The following is a 23,862-nucleotide window of genomic DNA, read 5'->3' as shown; positions in this document are numbered from 1 at the left end:
TATTAAAACACCCCAGAAAATTCAGTAAAAAGTGGCACTTTTATTTTTCTTTAAATTTGACATTGTGAAATTCACAACAATGAAGAGTAGGCAAGTTCAGAGAGGAACTTGCAGACAAAGTAGAAAAGTTTAGTATATGTGTCCAATAACCAATAAAATGCCTCAACTCTTAACTACCAACAGAAATGCTTACTTTGGGAGTTACTTCAATACTCCAGATTTATTTCGTTGCACCGCTAGAGTGTTGGTAGAAATTATGTTCTGTTTGTACACAACTCCCAACAAACAATTCAAAATCAATTCTACAGATTTCAATTTCCCCAGAGCTGTTGAAGAACAGAAGGAACATCTTACATTCTGTATGTTGCACAAATTTGTAGGAGACAACTGAAAGCATACCAAGCCACACACACCCACATGTGCACACACCCACTCGGACACAATCATCCACATTTATGCATAAAAACAAATCAAATCCATCCAAAAAATAAAGGTTAGGTTTATTTTTTTTATGTCTGAGGGAAATCTTGAGATATTTTGATATACGAGTTACAAAAGAAAAACCAAAGCAAAAATCAGACAAACTATTGGACTACACTCTTAAAAATGCAGATCTTCTACATTTTTATGGATGCACAGGAATGTCGGACATTTAATTAAAAATACAAAAATAAAATAATAATAAAAAAAAAAAAGACACCCACAATCCAGAGTAAAAGTCTGAAGGGGGGGATGTGTTGGACCAGGGCAAAAAGATTTGAGAAGAGGAAGTGGGGTTCAATCCGAGTTTTCTTCAATCTGCTCCCTCAAGGTCTACAGCAAATGACCAGAGTACTGCTTCACACTACAATGAGAACAAAACAGAGCGGAAAAATGAATACCAACAAAATATTTGCATTTCACAAAATTAACAGAGTAAAACACTGCAACTGTTGCAGGATAATGATGTGAGAGGATGAACTGCAGGATGGAACAAAGGGCACAGGAGAGAAGACATGATTTAGGAAGAGGAAAGGAGGAAAAGAGGGTTGTGGCTAGCAGGTGCAGAACACAGAAAAGGGAAGACAGGAAGGAAGAGGGAGGCAGGGCCTGTTATCATGGCAACAGTACACTACTCATGAGACAGGGCAGAGGGTTTGAGAATGTATTAGCAATCGGGCAAAGCTCAGATGGCATCAATAAGGAAATGGTGTGTATTATACGTGCCTACTGGTTGCCAAGGGAGACAGAAGAGGAGGAGCCTGTGCTATTTGGCAGACTGTGATTTGTTGTCGCTTAATCTAACTAAAAACAACAAAATCACTAGTCTTCCACACAGCAGCAGCCAGGGAAGAATCAATCCACTCCCTGCTTCACATTGAAACGGCTCTGATGGCAAATAGACATCCTATTTGTCTTTTCCGTCTACTGATCAGATTTACCGGACGAGTGCGAGTCAATCACAATTGTCACCCGCACTGCCCCTTTATAAAAATAGCTAATAATATGCACCTTTAAGCATGCATACTCCTTCACAGCCATTTCATGTAAGAGGAAGGTTAGAAGTAGTTGCAGGTTGCATGGGGAAGAAAGGAAGGGGGTTAGTGAAGAGAGACAGCAGGCAACAGAAACGTATAATCCAAGAAAAACTGGCTGTCTAGTGTTGGAATGTAATTTTATTAAAATAAATAATCGGTGAACCATATGTGTGATTAAACAAATTGAACAATCGAGTTATTTTAATCACGTTTGCGCAGGAAAAAAAAGAGCTGAAAAGCTTCAGTATGTTGGAGGCCTGCACGATTCGAGTACAACTGCATGAAATTTTTCACCTGTTTGGAATTTAAGAATACAATTTTATGACTTCAGAAGATATAATTTGAAGAAAAAGGTGACGTTTCAAACAGGATAAGCAAGAACTTGCCTGTTCTGTAGAAGGTACTGGGCATTCTGGATCTGGTCCTGGGTGCCAGTGATGGTAATAATGCGATCCTCTGAGCCCTCCAAAGGTTCGTCTATCTTGATGGAGGCCCCCGACTCGTGGCGAATCTGTTTGATCCTCTGGCCTCCCTTACCGATGATGGATCCAGCCAGCTGTTGGTGGAGAACACCACAGGAAAAAATTGGGGGTTAGGGTGGATCTGACCTTCCAAATCACACTATTTTACTGACTGAAAGGAAATGTGCTGCAGTTCCTTCAGTAGATGTAAGAGTTTTGAATCCAAGGAACAAATATGCATTTATGAATCAAATCACATGTCCTTAATCAGAATTTAACTGAACTACTAAAAACAAGTAAAAATGAAAGTGTGCTCCAGGTTCAGATGAGACAAGTATATTTGTAAAAAAAAAAAAAAAAATTAAATAATTATTATATTTTCTGAATTTAACCAGGCAATCAAAACTGGAATTGACCTATTCTGACCCACTGTTTGGCGAATCTTAATTTAAATATAAAATTATTTTCTATTTAGAATTAAACATGGTAAACATTAAACAAATTTGACTTCATAACAAAAACTCAGATTAGCTGAGCAGAAGCAGATAAAATGTAGCAAAGGAAAAAAGAACAGTTCAACTAGATTTGTACAATCCGATTCTTCAGCTCCAACAGATCTCTCTCTGGTTGCCAAGCTGTTGATGTCACGGTCATAAACTCACGTCTTTAGGGATTGTCACTTGTGTGGTGATGACAGGACCGCCCATGTCGTTATAGGATCCACGTCCACCTGAAGGCATGCAAAATAGAGAGACTGTTAGAAAATAAAAGGATTCAAGACAAATACTCATGTCTTTTTACCAAAACTGCTCAGTACTGAAAAAACAGGTCAAACGACAATTTGGCCTCGTCAAAAAGGCAAAGAAAAGCTTGTTGTGACTGCAAAGCTGCCAAGTTGTAGTAATACAGCATCATGGTGTGTTAGTTACATGAATGCCGCTACACCAACAAATGAGTCACATAGATGGGTGGAAGAAATAAAGTAGTAGAAGTAGGTGACTGAAAAAACTACCAAGATGACAAAACCAGAGCAATATGTTTTTTCTCCCACACACTACTACAACATTTCAGCCTTCAGCCAGATTTTTAGTGACATCCATGAGGTTAGAACCGTTTTGTAGAGTGCTTGGAGAATGAATAAAATATAAATACACCGAAACAAATCAGAACTCTGTAAATGTCTCAGACTGGAACTGATTGAGGGCGAAGGAGGAATACTAACCTGACTGGTAGCTATCCCAGGAGGAGCTGTTATCTGAGAAAAACAGGAAAAATATCTAAGATTGTACATTTTAAAAAAAACAACAAAAAAACACTAATTTGCCACATAATTCAAAATGTACTTTAAAAACTACAAAATACACCACACCATCAATTGTGAATAGGAAAAAAAATTTCAGCTGTGTAAAAAAAATAAAAAAAAATACAGCTTTACACAAATTACAGCTGCCATTTCCTTTCAGTCTGATTCCCCATCAATTCCTATCATTTTGTCTTCTTGCTTTCTTATGCTGGGGAGAAATCTGAGGCCTGCAGTCTTGTGGATGCAGCAGCCTTGTAACAACATTTACACAATGCGAGTGAAAGAGCTTTGTACTTACCATATCCACCGCCACTCTGCAAGGAACAAACAAAAAGACAGAAGTGTTACAGCGAGCAAAAAGATACATCCCTCTTATCGGCTAAAGAGCCGATAAAAATCGCTACAGGTTGGTGAGCAGAAACCCAACGAGGCAGCCTCGTTCAGAGTAGACCCAATTGAAAGCCACCCAGTTTTCATCCATGAGACAGACTCCACCTCCTTGCCCCCCTCCCCATCCCGACCCCTTTTCCTGTCTCTCCTTGCATCTCTATCAGCCCCCATTTTCAGCTGCTGCCGTTACCAGGGCAACAAGCAATTCAAAAAGCTGTTGCCGAGCAACGGTAGGCAGTATCCTGCCAGGTCTCAGGGAGGGAGAGAGAGAGAGAGAGGAAAGAGAGAAAAAGGCAAAAAGAAACCTTCCAGTCTGTCAAGAAAGCATTATTAGTGCTTAGCAACGAACCATGGCCACCCCCACCTCCCTACCTTCTCCACTCCCAACATCCTCTCTCTCTCTCTCTTCGCAGGAAAAACAAGCTGGCCATGAAAAATACACAGTAAGAGGGCAATTACAGCTGATTATTATGGGGTGTCTCCGGCTGAGGTGATTACGGTGATTTGGTGGGGTGGCTTACACCATGCAAAAAGTGCCTTGGATCTATGGACATTGCTTCGTTGTTTTGTCACAAAAATACTATATAATGGCAGGACAATGGACAATCACAACATATTGTCTTGTGCTAGCCTGAGGATGCTCACACTTAATAGGATGCGAACACCAGAGCTGCACGCATTTAGCAAAGGGTCACTCACCATGTTATCACTGTAGCGATCCGGTCTGCCTCTTCTGTCACTGGCGATGGGGAGGAGAACAGGCAGGCAGAGAAACGGGGGGGGGGGGAAGAAAAAGAAAAAAAAAAGTGAGTTGGATGGGAAAGAAATAGAAAATACTTGGAGGAGAAAAAAAAATAATCTTGAAAACATTCCATGAAAAATTTCTGGTCTAGGTCAAACTGCACACACACGCTGAGCAAGATTACAGTATAAACACATTTCCTCCCAACCATCTTCCCACACAGTAACAGGAACAGCTCTGACAGTGTTATGGTGAGAGGAGTGACAGGTGGTGGTGATGCTGATCAGAGCCAAAGGCTGCTGTTATTTCCCTCCTAAAAGCTGAGCACAAATAGTGAAAATAGCCGACAAAATGTATTAGGATTGTACTTTTGTACTCCATAGAAACACATGCGTGTTGCCAACTTTGAGTAAACCTTAAATGTGAGAGGATTTTAGCATCAGTAACTGTTTACGTTGACATTTTTCCTCTAGTCCTGCAACACAATTTGCTGTTACAAACCATGTCTGACAATTGAAGCTGCACAATATTGGAAAAACATGCCTTTGTATTATCTATTACTGCAAGGAGTTGTTTTGGTGGAGATTGTTCTTTCCTTTACAATTTCACCCCCGCCTTCACTGTGATCTACATCTACTTTGGACATCTTAGGCTGTAAAGGGCCATCCCACTGGACAAATATGGAGAGTTAAAATGCAAGTTGCATGAAATATAAACTGCTTAAATATTTGTGCAAAGAAGTTATTTTTGATTGACGTTTTGCACAACTTGATAATGTAAAACAATACATTTGACAATAGAAAACCAAAATCTTCGAAAAATGTTAGAGAGAATATTTGAGCAGCAGAGATTCTAGAGCACATCTAAGAACTGACCAATATATTTATGACACTATTAGAGTACAAAATGAAAATACAAGTTTCTTATAAAAACAATTTTTCCGTCTCTCTACCCTAAGTTTATTGAAAACATAGACTGCTGATGGCAAGCAGTCTACCATCGGAAAAATATTAAATTTAGTATTTCTTCTCTTTTCTTCTTTAACCGTGTATTTTTCCGTGTTTTATTTGGACTCCCTTGAAAAATAGATTTTTAATTTCAATTAGTTTTTATCCTTGTAAAATAATAGTTCAATAAAAAATTTTCAGTTCAGCAACATTTATTGAAAAAGCTGAATCTGGTTAAATTTGTCATTTTGGCAAAGAAACAACTTAGCTGCAGGTTTTTTTTAATGACTTTACCAGAACACCTTAACGCTCTCATAAAACATTCTCTGCTGCATTAAACAAACATCGGTAAATATATTGCTGACCGAGCGCTTGGCCAGATGATACTTTAAGTCCAAATAGTTAATTGCAATTTTGATAAAGTGAAATATGATTGTAACCTATTGTGCAGTCCAAGTTGTCACAGAACGAGACTCAGCACTAGAAATAAAGCACCCATGCAATCAAAGATTCTGGTTAAAAAAAATATAACAAAACACTTTTAGGAACTGGAAATGTATTATTAGTATTAAAGAAAAAGCATGCCACTCAATAGTAAGCAACAGCACAGATAAACAATGCCACAGGTATGACTTATTTTTGCAACATAAATTGAAACAAGAATCTTAACGCATTCCTGTTAGGATGAGTTAGGAGGTTTAGTCAGAGGTTTGGAAACAAAGACTTACTTTGACCTGTCATCTGAGCCACGGTATGAGTCATAGTAACGATCGTCTCTGCTGAAACATGGAAATAGGAAAAAAAAAGGACAAACACAACCAGACATACAGTGATGAGCACTTATGCTTAATGAAATGATAAATACGAACAATAGTTTTTCCACTAAAAAAGCAACATTAGCTCACATATTAAATAATAAACATAATTGTTTTGGTAGAAATTAGAATTTATCTGAATGGAGAGAAAGCAAAAAAAGCTCAACATTTTCAGACAGTTGGGGAGCAAAAAAAAAAATCTACAAGTGAGATATTGATAAAGTAAAACTTTACATAAAACCGACGAGAAGGTGCATGCAGGCTGCTTGCTACTCCAAAATTCTGATTCAGAAAGCAGCACTGAGCTTACCCTCCCCTGTATGGGTGACCCATTGGCATGTTTCGCGGACGCCCGCTTCCCCTGCCAACCCTACTGGGGTGGGGTGGAGGAGGACCCCTACGGGGGCTGATATCATCGTAATCGCGGCGTGAGGGAGGCAGGGGTCCACGCGCCCCTCGGCTGGAAGGCATTCTGTCATACCCGCGGTCGCCACTGGACCTGCCTCCGCGCATGGGGAAGCCTCCCATGAGCCTGCGGCCGCCTCCCCTCTCCTCGAACATCATGGTGAAACCACCGTACTCGTATGTCTCATCATAGAAGTTAGGGTCGTAGGGCTGTGTACGGCCTTTTATTGGAGCCTAAAGCGGAGATGATCACATTTTAAACAAAAAGAAATACGGAAAGCACTTTATACAGTAGTACATTTGTTTTATATGCAAGGAAACCTTTTTAAAAATAAATATTCATACGACTGAAGAAAATCTAAATCACATCATCAAGTAAGACATTTAAGTGGATATCTTTAAATCATTACTATATCATACGCAACAACACACTCAATAAAGGGCTTTGAAACAGAATCAAATATTAATGTGTAAAGCCTGAAAAAGCATGAAATTCACTCATTAATAGTGGAAATCACTCTTACTTCAGAGATGAGCTCCAGCATGGTCTTGATGCACTCCACCACCCTCTCCATTTTACCACCAACCAGCACCACACGGTCCGTTGACTGGGGACAACACTCCTGAAACAGCTTGATGCTGGTCTTTGTGTTCTGGAGAGACACGCATGAAAGACACACATGAGTAGAAAGAGAAAAAAGAAAAGCTCCAACAAAACAAAGGCGCTTAAAAAGGAAATCAGAAGGTATTAAGACTAATAAAAAAATAAAAAAAAGAAGAAAAAAAGGAAATTTCACAAGGTACTATTTCAATGGATAGCATGCAGAGGACATCATGTCAGAATGTCTTAAAAAAAGGAAAAATAAAGTATTAAATTTTGTATATTCACATACCTCCCGAAGCTCCTTGATCTTGGCTCCTTTCACACCGATGATGGAGCCCGCCAGGCTCTGATGGATCAGCAGACGGAGCTCACAATCAAAGTCATTGCCATTGTATTGCTGGTACTGTAAAAACAGAATAAAAGCCATATGCTGACAACAGTTTTCATGCATTCCTTCATAAACAAGATCATAAACTTGCCTGAACCAATTTCCTTTAGTCTGGCAAAAATCAATACAGTTTTCCTGAAATGTTTTGTCTTTACATTTCCACTTAACCTCCTACATTCTCCTGTTTGGAAATAATTCTGGCCAAAAAAATAACGCAATCAATGGAAACTTAAAAAACTAATTAATCACCAATCATTTAAGATTTTTTTACTTAATTTTTTTTTTACATATTTGTCATAACTTTTGTTTTGTGCAAATTATACCTTTACTGTATATTGCATGTTTTCCTAATATCGTAAAATGTGTTTAATTTCTTTGCATAAATACAAACCATTCCATTTTTGGTCATGGTCATCTCACTGTGAGAACCTCAAAGACACATGACTAATACATGGCTTTAAACCAAAAGCAAACTAGTCAAATTGACAGTGTCAGAACAGAATAGCAGAACTACATCACCTACAGAGCAGATAAACAAATGGCAGCAAGGAAATCAATCAGTGCTCTCTGTACAACTTATTTGAAATGAGTTCATGAAAATCTAAGTCAAAACAACTCACTTCTTCCAATGTAGGGATAATCTTCAGTAGGATTTCTCCAATAGTCTCTATGTCTGCACTGATACTCAGGATTCTTCATAGTTTATCCACCAATGACAAAACAGAGCACGGCAACAGAGACGATGTGGGGTTGGGGTACCCCGGAGGCATCCCAAGGGAGGAGAAAACAAAGTTTCAGATTATAAAGTTCATTAGATCTCTGGTTTAACTCATAAAAAAAAGCTAACACTGCTAGAAGTGGAGAATAAAGAGCTATCTCAATGATAAGGTCCTGCGTTTTCTAACATTTTACACAATAAGTTGGTGGTCATTTTATAGGGAAGGAGAGGAATATAGTAGAATAAAAAGGCATCCTTTCCCAGAGAAAAGCAGCACAGTGGCAAAATAAGAAAAGGACCCAAAAGAAAGGAGGACTGGATTTGGCAACCACTGAGGAAGCAAGATGGGGAAAGTGAAGTTTTAGGAAGAGATAAAAGTGCCAGAGAAAATTCTAAAAGGTTTATGGTATAGGTTGGTGGATGCACACCACAAAAAAATGACCCTCTAAATGAGGTGAAGAACACAAAAGCCAAGATGACAAAGATGTTTTGTTTTAATTAAGTCTAGTGGCTGAAATATTGTTGTCTGCACCCACCTGTGGCAATATAGGAGTTATACTGATAAGGAGAACTAAAGCAGATTACACATGGAAGCAACATAGTCTGCAGATGAGCGAAAGTGACAGAAGATTATGCTATTGTAAGGTTGTAAATTTGCAGTCGCTGGAGTTAATGCTTATAACCGGGTCAGGGAAATTGAATTTTATGAACTCAAATGAAGCATGGATGGATAGGACTAAATCAAAACCTCTAGTTTCAAAAACTCCAGCAATTAAGGATTTGCTTACATGAAAGACAGACAAGGAAACAAACACACTCACTATTTAAGAATAATAAAAAAATAAAATAAAATAAAAAATCTAAATTTTGATATTTGGACTTCAAAATGAAAATAAAATGGGATGATACTAAAAGCAAGTGAGCTCATAGAACTAACGGAAAACCAAAAACACCATTATTTATACACAAACACTGAGCTTTTAGAAAGGGAAAATGAAGAAGATTTACAGGACAGATGGCCACAAATAAGAGAAACCTACAAACCCTAAAAAGAAAAAAAAATCTACACAAATTATAGCAGACATTTTCAAAGACAGTGGAATAACCCTGACAGCACCAACTTTAGTTACAGTCCTGACATGACTTTAAAAATGGCATAGAAAGGATATTAACATGATGTTTAACAGGCAGATTAGGATAAAAATCGCATTTAGGATCAGTCTGATAAACTTTAAATATGTTTAAACATAGTGACTTGACAAAAGGTAGGACTACAAATTATTGTTCACTTCTTCTTGCTTGTTTGACCTGTAGTCAGGCATTGAGAGGGAGGAGCTTAGGGACATACCGCTCAGGCCCACTGCTGTCTGGGACTGACACACTGGCATTGTACTGGGCGTGGCATGGGCAGGGGCCAGGGCCATTCGAGCACAGATGTCAATCAAGTAACACGCCCATTTAGGGACAGGGCACGATTATGGGCGGGGCCAACCAGGGTGTCAGGTGGGCGGGCGCAGGAGGGGCCATCCAGAACATGGGCAACAGAGGAGGAGGAGGAAGTGGGCAAAAAAAGTAAAGAGTAAAAATAATAAACAAGGAAGAGGGGAGAGGAATACATTTTTAATATACAGGCTCTGCAGTGTTGAAATGTGATTTTAAATTGATTCTCTCAGAGATTGGGTCGTCAAAGAGAGAAGAGGAGAAACTGACATTGGAAAAAAGGGAAATGGCATATTAAAGAACACGAAAATTTAATGTTGGGGGAATAAAACCAGAGACAGTGAAAAAAGAGGGGGAGAACAAACTGTAAATGACCAGAGAAAGAGGCAATGACATAGAATTATTCAATAATTGGCCAGTTTTCAGCAACATTAAAATATATATGTATACGAATACATAATGTTAGCTTGTGACATTAAGAAATCAGCACTGTGCCAGTTTCATTCTGAATTAACTAGAGCATTAATACTGCCAGCTGGATTAAATATTTTAACATTATAAAACATAAATTGGGCTTTTATGCCTTTGTCCAGTTTAGATGGATGCAAAAATATATGTTGTTTTAGCTACCAGAACAAGATGAAATTAACTCCAGAATTTCGTCTGAAGGTCTAAAGGAATAAATTGGCTGGCCCGGGTGTTTGTTATGTTTACAATGAAGGAAATAATTGAAAATACTGCAATAATTTTTAACACTTAAAAAGGATTGAGGCAAAACCTGGTCCTGTCCAAACAGAGAAGGTTGAGTCTGAGAGGCCAGTGAACACAAAAATGTTCTTTTTGAATTTCTGGCTGTGATAAGAAAACTTTGATGAACTCACATCTGAACGAAGGGCTTTGATGTTTTTTCCACCCTTCCCAATCACAGCTCCTGCATTCTGCAATACAAGAAAAAACATTTAAAAAATTTAAAAAATAATCATCATAATTGTAAGATGTTTAGAAATAAAAAAAAAGTAAAGACGATTAAGTGTGATCAAATAATCAGAAATCATACCAGTAAAAAAATATAAAATGTTAAAATAAGAGCAGAATTTACACTTAGACTAAATTCTGAAACAAAACAGGGCTGAATTACTTTGCTCTGCAGGAGAATGCGGAGCTCTACCATCTCATCACAGTTTCTGGAGCGTTTGAATGATTTCTGTTCATCTGCATCCTCAGCAGGGCGTTTACCTGGAATAAGAAGATAAAATAAAAATAGACACACTGACAACACTGTAGATGCCTTTCATGAAAATGTTACTTACAATAAATAAGTTAATAAATGTCAAATTTTTCATGTATTGAAAATGTAATAGAAAAGAAATATGGTTATAGAAACTAATCATTTTTAATTAACAACAGAAAACATGCAGGCCTCAAAAATACAAAAAAAAAAGAACATTTAGTTTTAGTGGAATACAATACATCACTGCTACCATGTGCATGTACAACACAAAAAGACAAAAAATATGAATATCTTTAAAGGGCACAACATAAATGAGTTACAGTTTATACCATTCGTCTCTGTGTTGCTGAATGAGCTCTCATCTTGCTGATCAATTTCTGTGTCCATGGTCTTCAAACGGAATAGTGGAAAAAGAGCACCTTGATTCGATATGCAGGTGACAGGAGCAGGAAAAAGTAGCAGGAAACCAGCCCCTGTGTGCGTTCTCGTCTCCTGGCATGTTGAAGGCGATTAAAATGGGATAAGAAAAAAGGAGAGGAAAGAGGCAGGTCATCTAGTCTGTAGTCAGCATTAAAATTGTTAAAACGATTAGACAGCCTGGACTCACCGATATTTATTACAGGGAAAAGGGCGTGTTCATAGGCGGATCTAAGTGAAGAGGGGCCAAACAGCTCTTGCAACCTGTCAGGGAGGGAAGCTCCTTCTTTTAATGTAGAAATGCAGCCAAACAAAACTGATCGCACTTTCATTTTGCATCGTACTACCATGATGTTGCATAACAAACAAAGCTTTATGAACAGTAAGCGATAAATACTGATATTTATGGGACAAGGTTCTGTTGTTTGGTCGGAGAGCGCATACACAGACCAAAGGATAAATTAATCAAATTGTTACTCAATTATATCGTACGTTACGTGCTACAAGATATACATGTACACACACGCTGATCGATTAACAGACCTCGGTTTTTAGTTTTAAAATACAAAAAATATACATATTACGTATTAGTCTTGACAAAATTGGAAGAGGATTAGTTCAAATTAAAATGAAGGCAAGTCGTGGAAGTTGGTTTATGATTTACTTCCTCCTGGTTGGCAAATATGCAAAGCGTCCCTCCACTGACTTTAGGCGTGTGAAATACATCAGATCTAGTCGGTGTAAAAATGATAATAACTTTGAGTTAATAGAATATTAAAATAACAGTTTGGTGAGTATGAATTTAGTCCATGTAGTCGGACTGCGGCTTCGTCGTGCTAAATGGCAGCCGTTGCTTAAGCCTACGGAGCCACGCATTAGCTAAGCGAGCCATTTCCCCGTATCTGAATTCAAAGTTTAATATAAAGTGGCCCATAACTACTACGAGCATACCATTTTGAGACAACTTATAGATCTAAATTTCAGCTGGCAACACCAGTTAGAACGATGTCCAGTACAAAGACCAACAGTAACGATTCGAGCTAAAGGCTAGCTAGTTTCGCCATGTTGCCAAGGCAGAGGGTAACCGTAGCTAGGTAGGCCAGCTTTTAAGGCACCGGACAGATGAAACAACAACACGCATAAAACGTACTTTCTCGTAGTTTTACGTACGCATGCCAATTATTTTTAACCAACGGTGCTCGGAAAAAAGCTGAAAATATCGCCAAAAAACACAAACCTGCAGCGCTATCACCTCGCTTGCTTGCTTGCTTGCTTCCTTCCTTCCTTCCTTCTCTTCCGAGCCTGGAAACGAACAATTCGATGTACTGTGTCCTGATTGGCTGAATGGTAAGCACGTCAACGGTACGACGACTGCCATTGTGTGGAAATATTGCCAATCATGTGAAGAGGGGCGTTTCTAACGCCTTATTTCCGGATGTGGATATTCAAAGCTGTATTTCTAGTTTTTCCCGTAGATAAAAATAATTTACCTACCAGCCTGATAGTAATCTGCTTGTTGTTATAACATCTCTTAAAGTAGGCTTGTAATGTTTTATTGGGCAATCGTTGTGCTCCGGATGTTCTGAGGCCATGAACAGCTATTCCCTCGGTCTTGCTAACTGATGTTTTGGTTAGTCAACTTTGGCGCCTTCGTTTCGTACTAACTCGCCTTGTGGATGTAAGGCTTTCATTTTCTGCTTAGGTAACTTTACGCAACACTTACTTGAACATGCATACTTTTCTTAATCACGGTATATAATTGCTCTTGTTTTTGATGCCTCTTCTTTTTTTTCTTCTTCAGTTTACATCCACGCTACACGTTCGTATTAGGCATACATATTATGATGGGGACTAATGGCCCCTTACCACTCAGACTCCTATGACAATGGATTTGTATCCGTTGTATAATTACATCCTGAAGTTAAGAAAATAGTGATAATTCTAAATTAAAGACGGCTCACATAGCAAAGTTTAAAAGTTCTCTGTATGTAATTCCAGATAATAGAATACTTGCAGAAAATAGCTGCAATATAAACTGCAGAGAAAGTAGAGGAGGATGGCCCCGGAGACACCGTCAGTAGTACGGGCTACTCAGGCCTGGCTGCAGTCCTCTCGCCATGTCCAGGTTCCCTTTGCCTGGCTTGAAGCCTGCGTTGAGTGGATTCAAGGAGACACTGGAGGAGCAAATCATCTGTCTCAGCAGCAAATCAATCAGCAGGTAGGTACAGCCAGGTCATCACACTCTGGTCTGACAAATCACATCATAACATCCATTTCAGTGCTTGTTTCTGTCTCCTTCTTTCTTACTGTCTCTACAGGTCACACAATTGCTTTACTTGGAAAAACATCCATTTGTTTTCACACAGCATTCGGAATGGGCGGCAGAAATGCATAGTTTAAATCTTGGAATTAAATGTAATTTCCCCCACCCCTAAGTCCTTAAAATAGATTAAGAAAAGGCAAATATTGCTTTTTGGAATGAAAAATAAAGCTAGACTGAATGTGTCTCAAATCTGTATTCTTCTCATGCTCAATTGGGCACAATTGAGCATGAGAAAACAATTGCTAAAACAATTGCTTTTAACACTATTAATGTGCATTTGTGTTCTGTCTAATGTGTCCATTTAGACAGCACTATCTGGTTATTTACTTTTATTCCCATAGAGATGCATCAAGAAATCAGCTGGTGAGTTGAATGGCACTTGGTTGGACCTGACCTGACTTTTTCTGATCTTAAGCATCATACAAAACTACCAGTATGATGTACTACAAAGGGGAGGGGGAGCGTTAGATACTTTAATAATCAGTGAGATGTTTACAATAAAGGGAGAGAAAGCACAGAGATCTAAGATGCTGTTTTAAAGGAAACTATTAATTGTTTAGTGCTGTGGGTTAGTCAGGGAGAGAGAGAAACATTTTGCAAATAATGGAAAGGCTAAACGGAGAACTACAAAACTGGTCCTGTTTTTGAACTTTTTAACCTCTGGTTTGACACATAATGTAATGAAATATGTTGGCAATCATTTAGAAAACTCTCAGTTATAGTAAAATTTTACCTTCTTTGGAATATGCATGAATACTGCTGCTTTTTAGAATACTAACTTCACCTACACAGAAGACCAGGGAAAATATGTTCAATTTTTATATCTTCTTATTTTATTGTTAATTAAGAAAAAACATAATCAGTTGAAATTGTAATTTGTACATACAAGCTTTGCAAAAAACAGATCAGTAACTGACCACAAACCTTAGTTCATCTCTAGCTAAAACTCACGGAGACTGTAAGGGACGTGATGGTGATGGAAAATGGCATCATCATTGAAATATTTAGTATTAACAGCGTGCTTGTTTTTATAATATTATGCAGCTTTAGTAGTTTTTTTTTTCAATTTGCAAATTAGAATTTTTAGAAAAACAAAGTAAATGTTCTATTTCCCAACTGAAAGCAGTTTTGCTTTAACTTTGAAAGCCCATCGCCATAATTATTTAATAGTTACAACCGAGAACAATAAGATCAAATTATGGTATGTGCCGATCATGTGAAATAAAGTGACACCTTTATCCCTGGTTGAAAATCCCTGGTTTCTGTTGCAACAGATAGCGGAGAAGAATTTTAGTGTAAACAGCACGTATCCATCATGCCGGGTGTCAGCTGTACCAGCTGGTGGTGGCGTCATGTGGGGTATGTTTTCTTACACTGACGCATCTCTCATACGCCACAGCGGACTGAAATATTGCTACTGAGCAGCTGTGTCCTTCCAGGGCCAAAGCCTATCTCTTTTCAAACAGATACTTGTCGAAGATATTGCTTCATTTGTCGGGGGGTGGGGGACACATAGTCTCCTTATGGTTCCAGGACGACCATGTTATCAGTTTATTAAGGTAGCCCACATGGTTCCCAGATGCCAGTCATTCCAGAGCACTTCTTTTTTTTTTTTTTTGACGCAAGCGTACGTGTGCAAACAGTCATTGATAAGAAATGAATAAGCTGCAGGGATTTGATCACACCACTGAGTCACTGCACCTCAAACACCCCGTGACAAGGCTAATATTTTTGTTAAATCATTGCTTTGACTAACTCAGACTTTTCAACATGCATCATTTCACCTCCCCCCACGGTCAGTTTTGATTAGCCATCTGACAATGAGCAATCGCCTTTGTGAAATTAAGAGATTTGGTACGGGTGTCACTTAAAAACTATCTGTTCGATGCTCAATTTTAGGTCTTGGATCAGTGGCTCCTGACAGATCTGAGAGACCTGGGTCACCCGGTTCTCCCTGAAGGGCTCGCTCAGGCCCAGAAGACGGAACTCAATGGCACGTTTTGTGTCCAGGTGCTGTTTTCTTTTTTGCTTAATGCATTATTTTCTCTCTCGCTTGGGATTGTGGAAGTCTGGCCAAAAACCTGAAACTATATTTTTTTTAAAAAGATGATGAAACGCAACATTTTGTGTTTAAAAAGAGATCTACAATATTTTAAGCTATTCCTTAACTGTCGACAACTGCAGTTTTTTATGAAAACCACTTGAGGCCTAATCTAATAAAACAATAGAATGCTTCATTTTAAAATACTCATTACAGCAAAAATAAACATGGTTTCAGGTAAGTACATATTCATATTGCCAACGTGACCCATTATGACTGCAGAACTATGAATTATTATGAGTATGGATGCTTTGTGTGGCATAAATATCAGCAAATTAAGATCAATCAGATTTTAGATAGACAGCATGCAGACCGGTTGAGAAAAAGATGAGCAATTATATAAGCGGTGTTGCTGCCTTGTTCCATCATATTAGGTACATTTCCAGAAAAAAAAATATATTTTTGTGAAAACTAGATTATTGAAGACCAAAATGGTAAAAATAAAATCAAATATAGTTTAGTGCGGGTTGTAATCTCCGTCCCAATCCTTTCCCTCCTCAGCTTTGGCTATATGTTTTTGCTTATAATCTCAAATAAATAAAGAAACTCAGGAAATAAAGTCAAACAATAAGCCTTGTTGAATTCAACAATTATATATAAAAACTTTATGAAAAAGGGGTACAAGTTCATTAAATGCAGAAAAAAGAATTGTGGCAGAAAACACTTGACGTTTTTTTAAATGATTATTTCTTTGGAAAACCCAATTAAAGTGCTTTGGACTCCCCAGAGGAAAACGCCTTCATACCGTACACTTCTGCCTATAATTGACTTCTGTGTTCATTTGATATACTATTTTAAGCAAAAACTGTTGCAAAAAAAGAAGAAGCGCACTATATGTTGGTTTGCAGTACATCTGGTTCTGAAATTATTTAACCAACCCAGTACACATCTGAGATGTGTACAGAAATACACATCTCAGATCCAACCTTTTCTGTCTTTCTCAAGCAAATATTGAACCAAATTAGGGGAATTTGTTGAAAACTAAATACACCCTGAATGCATTTCTTACATTAAAATGGCTTAGAATCCCCGAACCCTACAAGTTCAAAAGCATTCAAAATGATAGTCCCTAGACTAGCTATAATTTATTTTTCCTAATATTCAGGTATGGAGGGTTAATCGAATTTTCATCCTTTACAGTACAGGCAAAAAAATAAAACTCAGCCTCTTCACCAAAAAGTACAATGTGAAAAAAAAGCTACTGGATGATCACAAAATAATTGTGAAGGCAACATGAACCATAGCTGATTAGTCTGTTTTTGCTTCAGGTTGACTCATTGCTGGATGTCAGTCAGCCTGCATATGGTCAGCTGCAGAAGTGGAGGGGTACAGACTGCACCAATGATGAGGTCTCCGCTGTCACACAGACCACTCAGAGGCCCTGGGAGGCCAAAGCGACCCGCATGCTGCTGCTCCAGGTCACAGTCACTTCTCCGTTGTGGCTTATGAAAAAATACATTTCTGTGTTGTTCTTTAGAAATTAAAAGAAACAAGAATGTCATGTTTCACATGTTTATGTAAGAAGTTACATAAACATGTGAAAGCATAAGGAGAGAACATAATAAGTAGGTTTTCTCACTCTTTTTTTCATAACAACCTGATTTTTGATTTTTATTTTTTTCAAAAGGTTTTCTTGGAAGAGGGCTTTAATTGAAGGCGTTTTTCATTGATGTGCTTACTGGTTTTAGCACTTTGACGCTAAAAGAATATGAACACTGAACTTCTGGGTGGCTGCACAATATTTACTGCTAAGACCCCACTTCATCTTTTATCTGTACGATGGTGAATGAGTCTGCTGCTCTTTCTGAATCGGAGTGATGGGATGCAGTCAATGAGAGAACAAAGAGGAGTAAATTGTAGAGATGTCTTATTGTGATATTTATCGTAAGACAATCATTTTCTTTGAATTTGTGCATACTTTTATAGCGCTAACACTATTTTGAAAAGTTTTAAAAGTTCCTTGTTTTTTCTGCTGCTTATATTTTTCCACACCAAAAGATTTATAGCACATAACTGAAACAAGATCTTTACATACACTGTGTGTGTAAAGACGCAAAACCCTTTTTCTCTCTGTCTGATATTTATTTAGACTAAATCGTTCCTGTTTCAGGTCCGTTTGCATTACCAAAATTGTTTATAGAATGCTAGAATTATAAAGGATTTTTTTTCTAGCAATTACTTTCATCCAAATCAAAAGTTTACATACAGAATAATAACCATAAATTTAAACAGCTTTGGTATTTTGGTTTTGTAAGTTTCTAATTAACTTAAGGGCACAGATGCAGAGGAGACGCACGTCAGCAACATCTCAAACATACCGCTTGAAGTGCACGTCATAAAAGAAAAAAAATGGATGTTCCAAGTGAACAGTAACCCCAAGCATACTGATAAATTATCTACAAAGTGGCCTTAGGACGAGAAAGTCAAATGTTTTGGAGTTAACATCACAAAGCCCTGATCTCAGACTAATTATACAATTTTATTCAGTCATAAGAAAACATGTGAAAAATGTCTGAAGTTGAGGAAAGTTAAACAACAGCCTGAAAAATTCTTATTCTCATTCTGGTATTTAACAAGTCATTTTTAATCATTATTTGTTGTATGTAAATACTGTAGTTTTTGTCTGTGACTTCTGCAAAAGTTTGAATATGTGAATGCTAAAGATGCTGCATCTAGCATAAAAACATTATATATTTGCTTTGCAGATTACAGACGGAGTTCAGAGCTTGGAGGCCATGGAGTATCAATCCATCCCTGCGCTCAGTTCAACACTCAGGTTATCAACAGACTTATAAAGCATTAACTGCTTAACACTGTTTCTATCTTTACAGAATCACCAAACATTCAATAATTATAACTGTTATAACTTATTTCTAATTCGTTTTTTCATATTATTGTGTGCATTTTAGCAACTTGTTAATTTTCTAAGTTGCTGTTAACTTTCTTAGGCCTGGAGCAAAGCTGCAGTTGCAAGGCAAGATGGTTTGCAGACTTGGTGTTGTGCTTTTGGGGCCGTCCAATGTAAAGATGCTGGGTGGTGAGGTAGAGGACTTGGTGGAGAGGAATACTCAGGTTAGCTGTGCATAGAGATGTTGGATTTTTCATGCATTTGTTCTGAATCTTTAAAACTCATTCTCTCTGGGGTTTTTATGAGTATAACACAGTAATTGCGCACGTCTATTATTCCACGACAGGGCCGGGTGTTGTGCCGGACGCTGGGCCTCCCAGAGCCAGAGCAGCAGCAAGACGAAGAGGCTTCGATGCAACCACGACAAGGTGGAACCACAAGAGTTTAAGGATCTTTGATGAAGGGCGATATGAACATTTTTGCAATATTTTGTGGTACCATTATGTTAATGGTAAAAAGGATGACAAAAAATATGTTTATTACTTTTCAGTGTTATTTTAAGTAACTGGCTGTGACTACATGCCGCAACAATCACTTCCCCACAAATGGCTGCTCTTGAAAAATATATTCACATTTGAAATTGGCTTTTTGAGAACACCAGTCACCTAAAGAAGTTTGATTTATTCTCATTTACTGATGTTTATTAATGCTCTCATGGAACAAACAAAATTTAGTATGGCAGCAATAAATAAAAATTAATATCATAAAATATTTTTCATGATGATCACTACATTAATTATCCACCCATACTAAGTAAATTAATTAGTTATAATAAAATACCTAGATGAGAGTACCCCGTCTTTTGTAATAAAAATGATCATAATTTATTTATTTATTTTTGGTCTTTGAAGACAACCAGGCAGTGGAGGACCTGGAGGTGGACGATGCAGAGCTGCTGGCCAGTCTGGAGGAACACAGTGAGGCTGAAGTCGTTCAGGTTCAGCCATCTACAGATAGTGGTTATGGGACCTTGCAGGAGACCTCGACTCTGTCTTCTGTCCTTGGGGACATTGTCTCATTCAGGTCAGTGATCAACTGTCCCAATATGTTGTGCTTAATTGTTTTGTTTTGTACGGTTATATACGAGTGAAATTAAATAGTTTACATACTCGTTTTTGAGGAAAATGGACAAAATGTTGGGGTGACAAGTCTGCGCGTGTTCTCAGGTTCCCATTATTAACATTATGCCACTTGGTACAACAAATGCAATACCTACTCTATGTAACATCTCCACTCTGTCTTTTAACTCTCAGAGAGTTTCCAGTTGGGCCTCTCTGGTGTCTGTCCTTCTTGCAGATCAAATCATTTACATCCCAATTTCAGTCCATCACATTAAAGACCAAATCATGCCCAAATTTAACAATTTCTTCCAGGTGCTTCACTGTTTTGTCAGTTGGTGTGTATCTGCTGAAAAACAAGCTCCATGTGTCTTGGCAAAGGATTGCGGTAGAGATGCACCAATCCGTTCAAGTGTTGGCCTGCCAACACCTATTTTAGACCATTTTAACTACTGTAATTTAAGGTGATGTAAAGTTTGCTATCAGAATATAATTTTCTTGCCTTCTTGCCATAATCGGTATATAATTGTTTGTTTGAAACAGAGGCGACAGCACAACGCCTGCAGGAGAGTGGTCACTGTAAACCAAGATTTTATATGTATTTTGAAACAAAGACAAAATTATTACTATTTTTGTTTAGGCTCTTATAGTTATTACCACATCGCTAAACCAAATTAGCTTAGCCCAAACAAGCTTTTAACACTTCCAGATAATGTTCCATGAAAGACAGAGATTGAAAGCTCAGGAAGATAAAACAGCAATTTTGCCATAAGACATTCAGCCTTCCTGGTGTCTGTTGAAAGTCTTGCTCTCTCGCTTCCTCACAGCCCGACACAGTTGCCCATAAAGTAGCCTTTTAAAGTTCTGTGCATTCCTATGATGGTATTTTATAAACAAAACACTGAACTAGCAAAAATAAGTCTTATTCAGTAACAACTTCCCATACCAACCATGTCAGCGCTTAACCTTTGTTGTGCTTATGTTTGGTGCATTTACTGGTTCGAAGAAAAGTTGGGATTTTTTAGTTTCCGACAGACTGGTCATGCTGGAAATCATTTTGTTCTGATCGTCTACTAATTTCTTGTTGCATGTCTAGATTAAATTATAAAAACAATTAGTAATTTTCATCACAGCTTATAAACTATGTTGTTATATTTCCATAAATGCAAATGTAGCAAGTTGGGGGCCATAATCTTACAGCAGCTACTGTATATCTTACCAGAAACATTTTCTTTGCAATATTTTGGAAAATAATTGGTTTATTTGTATCTTTTAGGAGTCAAACGTTCTCTCATTTTCACAGATCTGATTCAACACAACCTAACAGGAGTGGGTCAGTTCGAAGAAACGAGGATGACGAGGACCTCGTTGAGTTGTTCCACTCTGTCGTGACGGATCAAAATAGCCAAGAAGACAACATGGCAGATGACGAATTTCCTGATGAAGACTTTCCCCTTGACGAGTTAGACAGCGTTATATTACAGGAAGGTGGAAACGTTGACAACGATCATAGAAGCACACATCAGAATAACAGAATATTAGTAAATCAAAGCGGTGTGGAAAGAGCAACAAAAGCCCAACCTGTTCGATTTGAGGCGCAAACTTCACATGGATCTGGGACATTTGAGGGGTCTGTTCCCTCCAGATCCCTGAAAAGAGATCATCAAGGATTCAGCAGGGAGGCTTCAACGACATCCAAAGCCTTCTTTTCTCCGTCAGCCTTAGAGACATCCGAAGAGTTGGGGTTGGGTGTTAATGATGATGATTTTATGGATGAAGACACGGACTGTCTTTTTCAAGAGGTTGAGCCCAATCCAGTGCAAAGGGAGCAACCGAGGGGACTGGCTCAAATCTCTGCTAAAGAACAATTTGGAAGAGCTAGAGAAAGCAACACCAGCTCTAGCCTTTCCTCGATGTCCCCAAAAACTGTGACTGGAACACCTCAAGAGAAAACTCACAGTTTAAACGCTGCAGAAGATGACCCCAGCGTCCCTGCACTCACTCTGACCTCTGCACCTTTTACCTATTTATGCTTACTTGACAAGCTTCTGTCTAAACCCCGTTCACAACCCACTGAGGTCTGCGTCAAAGCCTTCATTGTGACTTTGCTGGGAAAGCTGACCAGCAGTAATGGAGTCTGGAGTGTTTCTGCTTCTATATCTGATGGGACTGGCTACCTGGATGTGGAGTTATCCAATGAGGTTTTGACAGGATTACTGGGGTTCTCTGTAGCAGAGAAGACGGCTCTGAAGCGTGACCCGTCGCGCAGGGGGGAGCTAGACTCCGGCATGCGGAGATGCCAGGAAGAGCTGGTGGACATGTGCTGCATCATGACGATCGTCGCGAAGCCAGGCGACGGGAGAGCCGTGGTGGCCAAGGCTCAACCAGTCAGCGAGAGAGTGCTGCGGGAGCTGGAGCAGAGGGTGAGGGAAAGTAAACGCAGCTGAGTGGAAGTGGGTGAAAATGAGAAAATTACCTCCAATGGAAACGTTAAATTGCCCTTCGGCAGAGATGAAAAATTGCCAATAAAGCTATGATCAAAATTGATGATCAACTTGGCCCTCTGCTACATTTTTGACAGCAGAAGGTGTGAACTGGGAGTCTGATGATCTGATGATCTTGTGTTGCAATGCATCCCATCTGCTATACGCGAACGCAGCATTCTGCTGTTTGGCATTAGTGGGTTTAATTCTTCTGTTTATTGTGCTACTACAGGCTGTAGATCCACTGTGTTGCGTTTAGTTTACAGAAGAAAGAGGGTATCTAAATACTCACATGCAGCCATTAGCTGAATGTTGGTTTAAACAACCCAGTTTTAAGCATGACACATCCTGTGTAGCATTGAAAACTACACGGAGAGAAGAGCGGAGACGAGAGTAGGGATACGGGGGTATTCATGTTCTGATTACAGTAATGAATTGCCAGTCTATGCATTCATGCAGCACGACCATTACTTTTCACTGAAAAGTGATTGAATAGGCAAGGGCAGCATGGGTCTTTAATAAACTTCCTCAGAGGAGAATGAAAGGAAAGCGGGGGATAAAGGAGAGGCGATGAGCTTTGATTATTTCTCTCCTCTCCAGAGCCACGTCCATGGTTTTGGTTTTAAATGTAATGATTTGTTTGTTTGTTTTTTTTGCTCCAAGTACTGGAAATAAAAAGATATCAAAAGGTTTATCATATCAGACTTCGCTTCATGTTTTTTTTCCACTTGTAGTATCTGTGAGCTGGAGGAATATATCTATTTAAGCTTTCTTTTAGTAACTAAGTTACTATTGCGCTGACATGTTGCAAAACCAGCTTTTTCTCTCCTATTTCATATGCTTTGTAACGGTTCTGTTATAGCGGAAGCACCTTGCTGCTGATATTGAAAGGTCTAACCTTACCCATCTCATAATTTGCGCGAAGTTTGTAACAGGCTGCTTTCCGGTGCAGCCAGTTATCCACAGTGAACATTCATTCACACTTATTATCTACCATATTTTTCAGAGGGTATTAGTTTTTAAATTATTCTTCTTAAAAGCCAAAGGTATTTCCTTTGTCTTCCAGGCTTTCATAATGAGGTGATTGTTCCAAACCCTTCCACAAAGCAGTCCTCTCAACTTCTGTTCCTATCTAATGTACTGTTTACACAGTAAGGCATAATTGTGATGTTTATAAGGAATTGTTTTTTTTTTGTTAACTGTTCTATGTATATATATATTCAGCCCCAGAGTCAATACTTTGTAGAAGTAATTACAGCTGCAGATCTTTTGAGGTTTCATGCCTGTGCCAGTTTTGCTTCTCTATAGGTTAAATGTTTTTGCCTCTCGAGCTCAACCAGATCGGAGACTATTTGAGTTCTGCCAAAGCTATCAATTGGATTAAGGTCTGGGCTTTGGTTGAACTATTCTGAAATGTTAATATGCTATAAAATAAATAAATTCATTGTAACTCTTGCTGTATGTTTAGGGTCATCCATGCTTCGCTGCCTAGTGTTTTTATGGTGACATGCAGTGTTATTTTTTTCCCACTATGCACAGCATTTAGCAATTAAGCGAGAAAGCTATCTTTTGGTTATGTTGAAGAATTTTTGAACAACTTCCTGATCCTAA

At 38.4% G+C, this 23,862-nt stretch overlaps 2 protein-coding genes across 7 annotated transcripts; one reads left to right on the top strand and one right to left on the bottom strand.

Annotated features, from left to right (window-relative positions):
• Positions 1-20: 20 nt before the first annotated feature.
• Positions 21-12,723, bottom strand: hnrnpk (heterogeneous nuclear ribonucleoprotein K). Of its 2 annotated transcripts, none has more exons than XM_008418459.2 (17): positions 12,616-12,723; positions 11,569-11,642; positions 11,291-11,453; positions 10,869-10,966; positions 10,612-10,668; positions 9,639-9,682; positions 8,193-8,265; positions 7,474-7,587; positions 7,105-7,233; positions 6,486-6,814; positions 6,089-6,136; positions 4,371-4,410; positions 3,580-3,595; positions 3,201-3,233; positions 2,641-2,708; positions 1,904-2,073; positions 21-844 (listed from the first exon to the last, which is right to left on the bottom strand). In XM_008418459.2, the coding sequence occupies exons 3-17, from the start codon at positions 11,346-11,348 to the stop codon at positions 814-816; spliced, it is 1,308 nt and encodes a 435-aa protein (XP_008416681.2). In that variant the 5' UTR covers positions 11,349-11,453; positions 11,569-11,642; positions 12,616-12,723; the 3' UTR covers positions 21-813. The 2 variants fall into 2 exon arrangements, with proteins under 2 accessions (XP_008416681.2, XP_008416680.2); XM_008418458.2 differs by having other exon boundaries at positions 6,089-6,139; positions 12,616-12,722.
• Positions 12,724-12,807: 84 nt separating this feature from the next.
• rmi1 (RMI1, RecQ mediated genome instability 1, homolog (S. cerevisiae)) lies at positions 12,808-22,948 on the top strand. Of its 5 annotated transcripts, none has more exons than XM_008418466.3 (9): positions 12,808-13,008; positions 13,377-13,596; positions 15,601-15,711; positions 17,071-17,220; positions 18,508-18,578; positions 18,751-18,874; positions 18,997-19,078; positions 19,562-19,733; positions 21,072-22,948. In XM_008418466.3, exons 2-9 carry the CDS (start codon positions 13,435-13,437, stop codon positions 22,213-22,215), a joined length of 2,016 nt encoding a protein of 671 aa, XP_008416688.1. In that variant the 5' UTR covers positions 12,808-13,008; positions 13,377-13,434; the 3' UTR covers positions 22,216-22,948. The 5 variants fall into 5 exon arrangements, with proteins under 5 accessions (XP_008416688.1, XP_008416687.1, XP_008416686.1 ...); XM_008418465.3 differs by having other exon boundaries at positions 12,808-13,056; XM_008418464.3 differs by having other exon boundaries at positions 12,808-13,080.
• The last annotated feature ends 914 nt before the right edge of the window (positions 22,949-23,862 follow it).

The sequence above is a fragment of the Poecilia reticulata genome, chromosome 9, assembly GCF_904066995.2.
Source record: "Poecilia reticulata chromosome 9, P_reticulata-male-v2, whole genome shotgun sequence".
In the NCBI taxonomy this organism is placed as follows: domain Eukaryota; kingdom Metazoa; phylum Chordata; class Actinopteri; order Cyprinodontiformes; family Poeciliidae; genus Poecilia; species Poecilia reticulata.
This window is presented reverse-complemented; position numbering and strand designations above follow the sequence as displayed.